Source organism: Palaemon carinicauda, chromosome 15, assembly GCF_036898095.1.
Source record: "Palaemon carinicauda isolate YSFRI2023 chromosome 15, ASM3689809v2, whole genome shotgun sequence".
Classification (NCBI taxonomy): Eukaryota; Metazoa; Arthropoda; class Malacostraca; order Decapoda; family Palaemonidae; genus Palaemon; species Palaemon carinicauda.
In genome coordinates, this window is record NC_090739.1 from 35209069 (window position 1) to 35225092 (window position 16024).

The 16024-nt window shown below is 35.7% G+C and overlaps 1 protein-coding gene across 1 annotated transcript in view; it reads left to right on the forward strand.

The window, feature by feature from the left end:
- LOC137653921 (myosin-11-like) overlaps positions 1 to 12867 on the forward strand; it is a 72577-nt gene extending 59710 nt beyond the window's left edge. Inside the window, exon 4 of the mRNA XM_068387549.1 lies at positions 12682 to 12867. Coding sequence (XP_068243650.1) covers positions 12682 to 12867 — 186 coding nt within the window. The remainder of the gene's footprint in view (positions 1 to 12681) is intronic.
- The last annotated feature ends 3157 nt before the right edge of the window (positions 12868 to 16024 follow it).

The following is a 16024-nucleotide window of genomic DNA, read 5'->3' on the forward strand; positions in this document are numbered from 1 at the left end:
GGTTCAAACTCATCATGAATGTAATCAACCCATGTTAACATCTGTTTTTTCTACTTAGTTTCTTTAAGAAACTTGAATGTGAATTAAATCAATTACAAGTCAAATAAATAATGAATCATGTACATTACTCTTAAAAGAACAGACATTCATAGTTTTCTTGGTAAAAGCAAGCTGTATAATACTAGTTTGACAGATAGTTATAACAAAAAGAAAAGTTCGAATTCATATAAAAACCTTTCGAGTTAAAAATGTGTTATTTGTGAAAAACTTAATTCATAAAAAAGGCTACATAAGAATTTGTCTTCATGAAAAGAAAGCGTCAGTTCCATTGGGTAGTTTTCTACCACAGTTATTTTCAAAAAGAATATTTGTTTCCCATAAGACACGAAATTCGAACCATAAGGCTAGCCACAATGGTAGGGAAGGCCAATCGGGACCAAGGAGCTGTTACGATTGGACTGGATTTATGAAGTTAGGCCATAAAGGTCCGGTACTGGTGCCTACGAGGTAACTCAACTGGAAGGTGCAACATGGGGAATACCCAGCAATTGCACTATGAAGTAAAAGCTAAAAGTTGGACACCAAGATGGAAGAAAGAAAGCAGAAACGGAGATAAATCTGTAAACTAATAATAAAGAGGTAGGTGCTGCTGGGGCCAGGGGATGCAGGGAAGTCCCTCAAGTGGCACTATTCCTTCAATTGGGCATCAAGTCAATTCCCTTTATCACTATCCCCTCACTGGGGCCCTAAGATAATTTGTTACTATCTCTTCACTGTGGCCCTTAACATTACTCCCTTTGTTTCTATCCCTTCATTGGGTCCCTAGCATAATTACCTTTGTCACTACCCCTTCAACGAGGCCTTAACATAATTACCTTTATCACTATAGATTCACCGAGGGCCTGAGATAATTCCCTTTGTCATTACCCCTTCAAACGGAGTAAAAGAAGGATTGGAAGAATAAGAAATCTATATATGTCTTTGTCACTACCCTTTAATGGGACACTATAATTCCCTATGTCACTACCCCTTCACTGGGGCCCTATAATAATTCCCTATGTCACTACCTTTTACTGGGACCCTATGATAATTACCTATGTCACTTCATTGGGGCCATAACATAAGTACCTTTATCACTATCCCTTCGTTGGGACCCTTACATAATTTATAATTACTTTGCTTACTACTCCTCCGATGGGTCCATAACATATTTACCTTTGTCCATAATAATTTTTGAAAGAAAAAGAAAAAAAGCGTTGGAGCACCAAGTTAATTCATTGGAAATTTAGTAAAGAAAAAAAAATTAGATCCAACGAGCATGCCGGTATATGAAAAATTAATACCTTAAGGATAAACTATTGTACAAAACAAAGTGTTAATAAAAAGTTTTTCTTACTAGGATAATATGAAAAAAATCGACCCTGAAGAGAAACAATGTGTTTATTTTAATATCGAGATATTTTTTTCACTTTCCATGTAAAAATCAATTCAAAATATTTCGTTAAAATTCAAAATACATCCAAATATAAATTTCTTTTAGAATCTAAAGCTAAAGCTATGTTCTGTCAAGAATGTGACAAAGGATTAAATGGGGTGATAAAGGGAAGCAAGATTTGGAGATGTTTCCGACTGACATAGTTGGAGGAGCCGCATTAAGGCAATCTACCCATTGGTATAGGGATAGCAAGTGGATGAAGATAACCTAGAACGTTCAGCCAGATCTAAATTCAAGTAATAGCCAATTTGTATCTTTTTGAGCAAGTTTAAAAAAATACTTTGCCTCAAACGTACATTAGGAAGATAGGATAAAATTTTAGTATTATCAAATCACAGCCAGAAATCTCAAGTGAACTCTTATAAAACATAAAATGAAGTCTGAACCATATGGGAATAGCGTTATGTTTACATACATCGATAGAAAGGAGGAAAACTGAAAAAAATATACTTCTATATCATAGTTTACTGAGAATAGCATTGAATCTCTTTACATAGTTTACAGAAATCTTGTACAAATAAAATTCATGCGAACTGTTTTTGAAAGGAACAATTCATCCTTTCCTAAATAAACAATAAGATTAAACGCCCATTACCTGAGAAATAAATATTAAATAAATAAGGGTAAGTATTAACATTTTAAATTGGAAATGGGAAACTTAAATCAAAACTAGATTATTTGAGACTGCCTCCATCGTAAACGCGTTGGTCCAACCAAATGAGCTTGAAATTGAGAAATACACCACATATTCCTACCACTCAAACAAAGGACCACTGAGGGTTCACGAATTTAGCTTGGAATGTCATGCATGTGATTCACTATACTAGTTTTTACTAGATTTCTCACGGTATTGTAAAGCTTCGTGCGACCCACTTTCCTCTCGACGGATGAGAGGAGTGGTAAGCCTTTTACTACTGGTTTGCTCTTGCAACAATTCCCTAATCTCTAACAAGATAATAAAACGCAGCTGTTACAAATACCTTTTCTTGAACAAAAAATAACAAAATCATACTTTCTGAATGAAAAATAATAAAATACTTTACTTAATGTAAAATAAATACTTTCCTTAATGTATATAACGAAATACATTTCTTAATGTAAAATAACAAATTATTTTTTTTAATTAAATAAAAATTCTGAGCGGAAACAAAAATAATGCTTTTCTAAATGGAAATGAACAAGATGAAAATTTAATTGAAAAAAATAATTCCGAATGGATAGAACAAAATGAGTCGACCAAAATAATATTTTTCCGGATGGAAAACGGCAATAATAGTTTTCTGAATACAAAGAATCCAAACCCTAATTGCAGAAAAACCCCTCAAGTGACACTACCCCTTCACTGGGGACTTAAGATAATTCCCTTTATCTCAACCCCTTTCACGGAGGCCCTAAAATAATTATTTTTGTCTCAACTCCTTTCACTGTGGCCCTTAGATAATTCCCTTTGACCTAATTCCTTACCAACATAGGCTGATTGGGCTTTCCAAAGGTGAGTAGTAGTTTCCATATTGCTATATCTATATCTATCTATCTATTTATATATATATATATATATATATATATATATATATATATATATATACATATATATATATATATATATATATATATATATACATATATATATATATAACCATCATCATCATCAGCCGTTACTATTGCACTGCAGAACAGCAGAGCAAAGGCCTCAGACATGTCCTTCCACTTGCGTCTGTTTATGTTCTTTCTATGCCAATCCACACCAGCAAAACTTTAAAGTCGTCAATCCATCTTCTTCTTTTCCTTCCCCTGCTTGTTTTGCAATCTTTAGGGACACATTCCGTTATTCTTAATGTCCATCTTTTGTCTGCCATTGTCATCAGATGTCCTGCCATTGTATATTTCTTTTTCTTACATGTTAGAATATCCTCTACTTTAGTTTGCTCTCGTATTCACGTTACTCTTTTTCTGCCTCTTAAGTGTTATTTCCATCATAGCTCTTTGAGTTGTAACTATCTTATGTTCTAAGGCTTCAGTATGCATGCAAGTTTCAGAAGCATAAGTTAAAAGTGGTAGGACCATCTGATTAAAGAGTTTTATCTTTAGAGGCAGTGGCATTTTACACTTCATAACCATATTTTGTTTATCAAAAGCTCTCCATCCTATGCTTATTTTCTATTTCGGTGTCGTGTCCTGGGGAAACACTTACTGTCTCTCTTAAGTACGTATATTTATTAACAATCTCTGGAGGTTTGTCCATAACTCTTATTTGTTGTGTGCCTTTTCAATGAACATTATCTTAGTTTTACTCATATTCCTTTTCAATTCTACATTTCTGCTTTCTTAATATACATACAAATTGACCTGAATATTCGTTTTCATATGCAAATACATACAAGTATAATTAGAACTATATCGAATATATATATGTATATATATAAATAATATATATATATATATATATATATATATATATATATATATATATATATATATAAAGAGCTTATATATACATGAGAGAGAGAGAGAGAGAGAGAGAGAGAGAGAGAGAGAGAGAGAGAGAGAGAGAGAGAGAGAGAGAGATTTAACAAAGAAAAATAGTTTTGATATTGGAGTTATGGACCATAAGTCATACAACTTTGGCCATTGTTTATAAAATACCACTTTTGTTGTTCACTCTCAGTCAACTAAACTATGGCGGGGAACATCACAAATTATTTTATCCTATTTTGGCAGGAGAATCTTCTTAATTCTGTCATGCAATGCGTAGAATTTATGAAACGAAACTAGACACGAACACAATTTAGGAGAGGGTAAGATTAAACACTTGTCACGAAGAAATGCGTTAGAGAACGTAACCAACAATATGAAAATAACAAAATATCAAAAGGATAATAAAAATTGGATGATTATTAAGCTATGAAATTGGACATAAATCTCTCTAAAGGGTTGATGGTTAACCATGTCGCGTATGTAGTGCGTAATTATCATAGAAAATGATACATTAAATACATTAAATAATTCTTTATCACACGCTCCTAAACATCCTTTATATACCCTCAATAAGAACATATAATTAATTTGAATGAAAGCAAAAATATTTCAGATTTTGGGAAAAACAAAAATATTCAAATTATATTAATACCCTACATCCTATATCTGCATTTTCATCGGAAAAAAAGCTAACAACTGTAAATATTTGAGATTATTTAAAAACATATATGGTGACAGTTTACATGATAAAACTGCAATATTAATGCTGTATAAGTGTACAGCACTACTCAGGCAAAATCAAAGATCCTATCCGTCATCACAGGGTAGAAAAAAAATTATATTGATACGTATCAACAAATTCAACAAATTGACATAAAACTACACAAATACATACATACATACATATATATATATATATATATATATATATATATATATATATATATATATATATATATATATATATATATATATATATATATATATATATATATATATATATATACATACATACATAGATACATACAGTATATGATGTCATAATATTAATACCATGTTTTTAATAATACCAAAATGTGCATTTTGCTAAGATGTAAGAAATATCCCTCGGACTATATATGAATTTACATGGACTTGTAAGTTATAATTTTTTTTGGATATGCAAATAAAGTTTTTTTTTTTTCCTAAACTGTTAACTCATATTATTGTAATCCCCGCCTAGCATATTATATCCTATTACATTTCAGTTTTACACAACAATTCTGCTGCAGAAGTACGAAAGTAGCAGTGATTATTACAAATCTGGAGCAGGGCCCTACTAAAAAACCTCTTATATATACATACATATATATATATATATATATATATATATATATATATATATATATATATATGTGTGTGTGTGTGTGTGTGTGTGTGTGTGTGTGTGTGTGTGTTCATCATATCATAACTACGAATGCAAAAAGGAAATCCATACACTTAGCTTTACGCAAATGTCTCCCTGTTCAACACCAAAAACATTTGCTGCAAGTTTGAACTTTTGAAGTTCTACAGATTCAACTACCCGATTAGAAAGATCATTCCACAACTTGGTTATAGCTGGAACAAAACTTCTACAATACTGTGTAGTATTGCGCCTTAAGATGGAGAAGGCCCGAATATTAGAATTAACTGCAATTACCTAGTATTACGAAGAGGGAAGATCTGAATGTGAAGGGATAGTCAGACTTATGAAAAATCTTATGTAACATGCATAACGAACTAATTGAACGACGGTGACAGTCTTTATACAAAAACCAAGGTAAAATACCATTTGTGTCTACACATAAAAAAGCAACAAGGTTCATTAATGACACTTAAATTTCACGAGACCTAAAAGCTAAACTAGATAGTTTCGCCTCAAGAAAACTGGAATGAGGAAGATCAAGTTTCTCATTATTCTACTTACTGTCAAACACAACAGCCAAAAGGATTGTCTTTTCCTTTCCATAATGATTGAGAGAGCCACCTGTTTAAAGTAAACGAGGAACTGTTACGTCTATACAAAAGTGTAAAGATTTAGGGTTAACCCATCACTTATGTTCCTGGGTTACCAGAAATGGTTTCTCCTATGGGATATTTGTGTACCAGTATAAGTGTTTAACTGATTCTATAATGCTTTTTATCTTTACCTTTACTCTATACTTATACACAGTAATTTTATTTATACCTTTATCCACCCTGAATATGCATATGTTTTAAAGGCATCAAATAATTTAGATTCTTACTTCATACTTTGTCAATAATTATACCTTTAGCCATACTGGACACGGAAGGACACATATATCTAGCCATCAGTGTTTCATTTGCACGTTTTATTATCTTTAAAAACTTTATAAAATTGAAAATTCTTATACATATGTATACACTATAAATTTTCTCTAAGTCTAAAAAGATCAGGTCATATTTTTTTTTAAATAATGACTTGGGATAGCTACTCTTAAGCTCATTCCTAAAAGGGATGTATGTTATGAGCAACTCTTCGTAAGAAAGATAAATTGTTTTCGGAAGTGTACCGATCAATCAATGACTGGATTGTTAGAAGAAAATCTAGAAATTAATGAAATTATACCATATATTACACAAGAAAAATAACAAAAAAAAAGCTTAGTAGTTCACCACTATATAAACGAAGTTTATGAAAGAACTAAGTAAGTCCAATATATTACACAAGTGAAACAAAACAATACGGAAAAAAAAAATTAGCTTAGTAGCTCACCACTATGTAAATAAAACAAATCGAAAAGAAAACTGAGGTTGAACTGCCGTGAATAAAAATTCTCTTCTGTTTCTAGAAAAATCAGGAATTGTTTTCAAAAGGTCTACGTAAATACAAACGTAAAATGATTGTTACGTACAATAATTCTCAGTTCTGTACTTCAGTGGTTATGCCATATATCTTATTTACAATAATTAGTAGTTCTGTAATCGAGCGATAACATACATACATGCATACATACATACATAAATATATACATGCATACAGATAAACAGAGTCACTTCCGTATCTTTTAACAAATATTACCTGGTCACTAAAAACAAGTACAGGTACGCAAAATGCCGGGACGAAAAAGTCCTGGGACGCAATTGTCCGGGCACGCAATTGTCCGGGACACAATTGCCCGAGACGCAAATGTCCAGTACGCATTTGTCCTACCACCGTTTAATTGTATTCCCTTTCAGTTGTAGCACAGACTTTATGAGCAAAAGCCTTTAGCCGAGTATAGTTATTACAAATTATATCTCACCTGTTACCCTTCCAAAGATGATAAGCCTCCTGTTTCTCCAAATAAGCAGGTATGCCCTCTGGGCAAATGCAGGGGGTTCTCCCTCGTTTTACCCTTTGACACTCGCCTCTTCAGAACCAACCGTGGACAATACAGCCTGACTTCATCAAATCAAATCTAAATGAAAGTGCGATAGCAGCATGTTCATGATACTACTGGTCGTTCGATCAGTGACGCTGAGCAACATAGGGACCGATGGTACTTGGGTAGATGTTCATAAAGAAAAACAGAGGTTGAGGAACAAGAGCTTAAATCACCACCAACAGGGCACGGCAAGGCAATGCGTTGGGTTGACAGCCTCAATCACTAAAGTGTTTCTGAAGACCTGAGGGCTAACATATATATATATATATATATATATATATATATATATATATATATATATATATATATATAATATATACATATATACATATATACATATATATATATATATATATATATATATATATATATATATATATATATATATATATATATATATATGAGATCCCAGAGAGAGATATGAAAATTGTGATAGGTGAATTCAATGCTAAAGTTGGAAGGCATAATAAAGGGATAGAGAATGTAATGGGTGTCGAGGGTCTTGGCAAAGTTGCAAATGAAAATGGAGCACATTTCATAAGTTTCTGTTCAGCAAAAAATCTTGGCATTGGAGGTACTCATTTTTAACACAAGAACATCCATAAGTATACATGGACTTCACCATGTGACAATTACAAAAATCAAATATATCACACTGACATTAATAATGAGAGAAGGTGGACTCTGAGAAATGTAAGAAGCTATAGAGGTGCAGATATTGGTACTGATCACCAGCTCCTCATTGTCACACTGAAATTAAAACTAAAAGCACCTAACAGAAAGGTAGATAGAATGCCTAGGTTTGATGCAGCTAAGCTTTTAGACGGAGAGCACAGAAAAACTTTTGCAATTGAATGTAGGAACTGATTTGCAGTTTTAGAGACTCTAAGAGACGAAGAGTAGACAATTAATGAAGAATGGTGTGATATTAAGAACATATATCAGCCAGTTGGCAGTGAAGTCTTGGGACACACAGTAACAAGGAAAAAGCCATGGATATCAAATGATACTTGGGATACCATAAAAAGGAGACAAAAACAGAAATTGATTGTTGAAAGTTTTCGAGGAAGTAATGAAAATAGCACGGTAAAGTATGCTAAACATTCCAGTACTGATAGTGAGGACAAAAGAAAAGTCAGGAATGACTGGAAAGAATATTTAGATAGTAAAGCAAATGAGGCTGACAAATCTATGAATTCAGAAGTGGCTATGGTGTAAGAATTGCTCATAGAGTTATTAATGAAATCTCTATGGGGGCAAAGAAGAAGCATATAACCATCAAAAAGAGAGATGGATCTATTATAACAACAGAAAATGGAGAAAGATGACGTTGGATGGAACACTTTAGTGAGGCCAAGAATAGGAGATATGATGGGAATAATTTGACTGATATACCTGAAGCTGATGTAGACCCTCAAAACACTAGAGATGGAAGCCCCTGGATAACTGTCGAGATGATACTGGCTGAAAATGAAGTGACTCCCAGACTACTCACAAGATTATTTTGTAGAATGTGGCATGAAGAGGCTAAACCTGATGAATGGAAATTGGGAGTGTTTTTGAAAATGGCAAAAAAAGGAGACCTGCCTAATTGCAATAATTACAGAGGCATAACAATTACATCAGTTATGAAAATATATAGATTGCTTACTCTAAAGAGACTGGAGAGAAAGATTGATGAAAAGCTGAGAGATGAACAAGCAGGACTTAGAAATGGTAGAAGTTGCAATGACCAAATTTTCATTTTGAGACATGTTGTACAGCAATGCGTAGAATATAGGAATCCACTTTTAATGGCATTTGTGGATTATGATAAAGCCTTTGATAGTATGCACCGACCAATTTTGTGGAGAGTTCTGCGTTTTTTATGGAATTCCTCTTAAATATGTAAATTTGATTATGTCTGTTCATGAACATAGCAAGTTCAATGTTAATGTTGGTGGATTCTTATCAAATGAATTTCCAGTGAACAGCGAAGTACTTTCAGGGAATGTGTTGTCACCTATGTTGTTTATCTTCCTCATGGATTTTGTAATGTGTGGAACAGTCGGAGATGGTGGAGAAAAATTGGACTGGATTGGTGATAGGAATTTAGCAGACGTAGAGTATGCTGATGATGCTGTCCTTATCAGCAGAACAACATAGGATTTGCAATGCTTGTTTACCGGAATGCATGAAATATCACAGGAGGTAGGGCTGAAGATAAATAAAAGAAAGACAGAGATTATGAGAACGGAGTATGCAATGGAAGATGAAATATTGGAAGGAGAAAGTATCAATAAGGTAGAATCATCTAAGTATTTAGGAAATATGATATCCAATACAGGGTCCTTAGAATTAGAGTTTAGTAAAAGATTGAAAAAAAGCAAATCAGACAATAGGGAGGTTAAGAAAAATTTGGAAATCAAATCGCCAAATTACATATAAAAATCAGACTATATATCAGTTTAATGAGATCAGTATTACTCTACGGACATGAGTCAGGGTATGACAATGAAACAATCTCCAATAGATTTAGTAGATTTGCAAACAAAGCCCTCAGAAGGATATTGGGAATTAAATGGCGGGACAGGATTAGAAATGAAACTACAAGAGAGATTACTCAAGTGCCATATGTGGATGAGATCATGATGAGGGGAAGATGGAGATGTTTTGGGCATGCTTTTCACACTCCCCAAGAGAGATTAGTTCACCAATCGTTCAGCTGGGCTCCCAAGGCACTAGAAGAGTGGTAAGACCCCGCCCTACAAGGCTGAGGACTATGAAGCGCTAAGTAGATGATGAATCGCGTAGTAGTGAATTAAAAGCTCAAGATAGAGACGACTGGCGAAATCTAAAAAAGGAGGAGGAGATGATGATGATGATGATGATATATACATTATATATATATATATATATATATATATATATATATATATATATATATATATATACTGTGTATATATATATATATATATATATATACATATATATATACTGCGCATATATATATATATATATATATATATATATATATATATATATACAGTATATATACAGTATATAATACATACATACATATATGTGCATATTTATAGGTAGAAAACTGGAGTACAGAAATATATTTTTGCCTCTTTAGTCTGTATCAAATCCAGTACTGCCTATGCCATGAGTAGGTATATAACCGCAAAGTTAATTACTGAGCCAAGTTCTGGAAAAGTTTCGTGAAACGAGAGTTGATCACATAAGCCATGGCCATGGCGGAAGCAGATGGATAATGGAGTTCGGAGATAATACTGTTAGGTTACGCTAAGGGAAAAATTGAGTTATTAATCATCATGGCCCAGGTATAAAAGCTCTCTCTTCTCATCATCTCATATTCCGTCTACTCTTCTCTTCTTTCATCAACAGATTGTTGTCCCTACTAACGTTCCACGCCATACTCAACTAGGTAGAGAGATTTTATTAAACTATTATTGGATTTTGCTTCACGCCATTCCCCTAAATGTCATGCCTTGTTTAGAAATATAATGAATGTATCTCCAAACTTTGGCGGATTTATGTCCATGTATTTAAATTTAATGTCATCCTGCAATGAGTTAAACCTTTCAGCAATATCAAATGTGATAAGATTATTCGGATGAGTGGCAAACCGACCATAGCAACGGTGTTTAACACCAGTAAATCTGATTAACATGTAAATAAGTTACATAAGTAGCGGACACATGTTTTCATGCATATTTAGAATGACTCATTTAGCACATTTGACCTAGTGTATATATTTTCGTCCTACTAAAATAGCACATTGGCGACTATTTGGAACATCTTAACACCTTCTTAAATAACTTCGAAGCTAATGAAGTCTGTGTTGAACTGATGAATTTGAGCGAAATATTCGTTAACAAATTTAATATCGTGTAAAAAAAAGAAAAAAAAATGTACCAATTGAATAGCTACAGAAATACGAGATTTACCTGATAATGGGGAAAATGTCAGTCATTTCTTAAAACCCTGATCTAATAAAGAATCTTGCCTAACATCTCCCCCCCCCACCCACCCCCCCCCCCAAAAAAAAAACAAAAAACAGTAATACACGATCATATGCCTCGGTCAAGATCTAACATAAAATAATTCATTACACAAAACAATATAATTTCTACTTCCCCAAAATAAGCCTTTTAAGAACTCCCTTAAACATTCCCTGATATCTCATGAGTCCAATTAATGCTTCATTCATTTTTGATTGAGGCCTATCAATATTTGAGTAGCCGTTATATCTAAATTTTCAGTCTCGAGTAAGTAGTCGTATAACTCGATTTTCAGTATCAAGGAATATAGAAGTAGTTCTAGTAATAGTACAGTCAGTATATTTCAATTTCTAATTTCACGAGAGAATGAAAGTGGTAGTGGTATTATGTAAGAAGCCATGATAATTTTCCGTTTCAAGAGAAAAAAAAGTAGTGACACTGACGGTGATGGAAATAAAACGACAAAAAAAGAATACGTTGAAAAAACTAGATAAGCTGAATTTTTACATTGAATACCATTTGGCCCTTCAAAAATACAATAAAAAATTCAAATATTACACGAGTTAAAATGCTAAAAAATTTAAGAATATCGGGTAACAAGATATCTTGAATTTTTCATTATTTCTTTGCATTACTCGAAGGCGACACAATCAATTGATCTTGTTAGGCAAGACTCTTATGTACTTGTCTTTAACTGCATACGAAGCATTTTTTGTAATGTATTTCTACTATTGGTCACATGGTATTTATAATAAATATTGATCTTTTACAAAAAATAGTCCCTAGCTTTTCTTATCTTATTAATGATGCCCCTATCATAAACTTTTTTTTTTTTTTTTGCCTCTTATCTTTAATGTTATGACAGTCCGTTATTATCTGTTTTTATTTCCAACATTATAATTTCTCGTTCAAAGAGAAACTGAAAATTGAATCATTCAATCACTGCGAAGTCTGAAACTCGAAAAAAAAATGAGCGGAATATTCAATTCCAAACAGACCCACTAATGAGGTTTCATGCATGCTGACTACTGCACGTGTTTTATGCCTGCTCTTACAATATAATGCTATTGCTATTTTATCTCTCTCTCTCTCTCTCTCTCTCTCTCTCTCTCTCTCTCTCTCTCTCTCTCTCTCTCTCTCTCTCTCTCTCTCTGCACTGATAACAGAACCTGTTAAATTATACTATCATGTTTTCTTATTGAATTTTTGTGACATTCTTGCTCTCAAATGCTTGTATATAAACTCTTTATCTGTTGAATAAACTTGAATTGCATTCATCTCGCCTCTCTGTTAGCACCTAACAACCACTTCTTCGCATATTGGTGACCCACAGAGTGATCAGCCCCCCACTGCCTTATTTCGTCCACCACTATGCCCTACCCTTGATATGATACCGTCCACCGATCCTGCCTCTGCGACCCACACTGCATTGTTGATACTGCTGCCCTTCACCAACAGAGAAGCGTTCGCTTCATTCTAGCACTCCAAAGTTCAGTTTCACGTCAAAGGAGTGACCCGCACAAGCAGCAAAGCAGACTATGTCCTTGTGGCAATCTCCGAGGACACTTCCCCAGAAATCTCCGATTGGCTTTACAACCAAGAGGATGCCCAAATAGCATATGATGCCCTCAAAACATACCTCCTAGAGTAGTACTTAGCATCACCAGCTGCCTGTATTGCCAAGCTTTTACAGCTCTCTCAAGCCATTGGGGGACCAAAAGGTTTTCCTTGCCCTCAGGGAAATGACCAGTATTGCTCGCCTGCAACCTGCTGCAGATGGCTCTCCTAGGGAAGTGATCCTACTTTGTGCCCTTTTGGTGAAACACCTTTTGGAACCGGTATACGTCGCCATCCATGATGTCTATAGCTTGCACATGAAGGGCCTGATGACCAAAGTCGACACCCCTATGGACAGCCACTTCACTACCTTCAAGACCTCCATCAATGCCTCCACTCATGACAAACAAGATAACATCTCAGCATTGACTGAAGCCGATGTAAATGTGGTAAGACACTAACTCGTGCCCCAGGACATGTCGGAATGGTGACAAAATAACCCACCACCCACAAATGCCAACCCTTGCTCACACCGAAATCAATGACCTATGAAGCCACTTACTGACGCCCATCAGCCGCAGATCTGCTATTACTACTCCAGATTTGGGGCTGCTACGAAGAAATGTGCAGATGGCTGTCAGTGGCCAATAGGTCATCACTTGAGGCGGTGGCCTCCCCTGTCACTATTCTTTTCTTTTTACATGATGCAGGCATGGGTGTGTAGTTTTGGTAGACTCTGGTGCTTGCCGTTCCCTTCTACCTAAAAGTACTCTCCAGGTCACGGTTCAGTCCTTCTAAGCCTGCCAACATCCACCTGGTAGCTGCCAACGGATCTGAGATCTACACCATGGGTATAAGACACTCACACTATCGTTTGGGAGGGCCAAATACTATTGAAAATTTCTCCTTGCTGATGTAACATTGCCTTGTTGATGTGGCATATCCATGATTAGTCAATGCAGACTCATACTCATTGACACCCTTCAACCCACCTCTTTGGACCTCGCACTCCACATCCCATCCACAAAGGCCTTCGCCTACATCCTCACGTTGTATTCTAAAATCTTCCGTCCTAAACTTCGCCAAATGCCCACAGGTTCCGCCAACCATGGTACTTATCACCATATCAAAACGATGGGGCCCCCAATGTTTGCCAGATTCAGGCATCTGACACCAGATTGTTTTGCAAAAGTTAAATGAACATTCGCCAAAATGGGAAGAAATGGCTTTTGCCAAAAAGCCTCACATCCATGGTCGTTGTCCTTACATATCATCATAAAGAAGAATGGCTCCCTGCACCCTTGTGGGGATTACAAGCATCTGAACATGCAGATAGGACCAGATCACTAACCCCTTCCAAACACCACCGATGTTACATCCCACTTGTGCAAAATAAAGGTGTTCTCCACTCTTGACCTCTTGAAAGCCTATTATCAGGTGCACATGAACCCAGAAAACATGCCTAAGACCGCCATCACCACCCCTTCAATTACTCCTGTTTTTGCCTTCATAATGCTGGGGCCACTAAACAACACATGGATGACATTTCATGGGACCTCCCCTTCTATGTATGTTACGTGGACGACATACTTATGTTCTCTTCCTCCAAAGAGGCACACTTCCACCACCTACGCATCGTTCTCAAACTCCTACAACAGAATGGCCTTGTAGTCCAGTATGACAAGTGTACCTTTGGTGCCAGCGCAGTATCGTTCTTAGGGCGCCACATCACTCCTTAGGGCATCCACCCTCTCCCTGAGAAGGTGGTAGCTGTTCAGAGCTTCCTCACCCCCTCGACTGTCAAAGCACAGAAAGAATTCTTTGGCAAGATAAACTATTATTACCGGTTCCTGCCAGCCATCGCCATCACTCTTGCCCCCCTTTACGCCTCCCTCAAGGGCAAGCCAAAAAACCTGAAGTGGGGTCCCCTTCAATAAGCAGCCTTCTGCAACGCAAATAATGGCCTATCAACTACTGCTGCTCCCACTTTTGCCATGCCAAATGTCCCTCTCCTTCTCTTCACCGATGTGAGTGACGTCGCTATTGGTGCAGTACTTGAGAAGGGGGTCAATGGCTCACCCTGCCCATTGGCCTTATTCAGTAGAAAACTGTTCACCTACTCTACATTACACCGCTGGTGGTAAAACTTTTAATAATTCTAATACTAATAATAATTTTAATAATCTTAATAATAATAATTTTAATAATAACAATAATTTTGATAATAACAATTTTAATAATAATAATAATTCTAATCATTTTAATAAGAATAAGAATAACTTGCATTTGGCTGTCCGTCACTTTCCTCACTTCTTAGAAGGTATGCCCTTTCTCATTTGCACTGACCACATGCTTCTAGTGCAAGCCTTCATTTGACAGTCTGAAACCTGATCCATCTGTCAATGCTGACATCTCTCCACCATAGCTGAATACAATTACAACCTTCAACACGTCCCTGGGAAAATGAATCCCTTTGCTGACCACTGACCACTGACACACTGGCCACTATTCACCTGGAATTGGAATACAACGCCTTTGCAGAAGCCCAATGAAAATATCCAGAGTACCAAGCATGAAGGACATCCTGCACATCCCTCCACTGGGAAGATGTCGCCCTCAACTCCAACGCCACTCCTTCTGACGTCAGTACTGGTAGACCTGCCCAATGCACCGACGGGTGTTTGATTTCATCTGTGGCCTCTTACATCCATTGTGATGATCTACCACACAGCTACTGAAACAAAGTTCATCTGGCAAGGCATTACCAAGGATGTTAAAGATTAGGTCAGCACTTGTACTTCATGCCAAACTACAAAAGTGGATCGGCAGATGGATTCAGAAGTGAGCACTTTCCATCAACCTCAGTGACGTTTTGCCCAAATTCATGTCAACATAGTAGGTCCCCTAACATCACAAGGATACCATTACCTGTTTACCGTCACTGACCTCTCCACTCATTGGACTGAAGCCATACTAATGGAAACTGCAGCATCCGCTTTATGTAAATTTGCCTCACTCTCAGGGTAGATAGTGAGATTTGGTATCCCTGAGAATATTACTTCTGCTAGAGGTAGCACTTT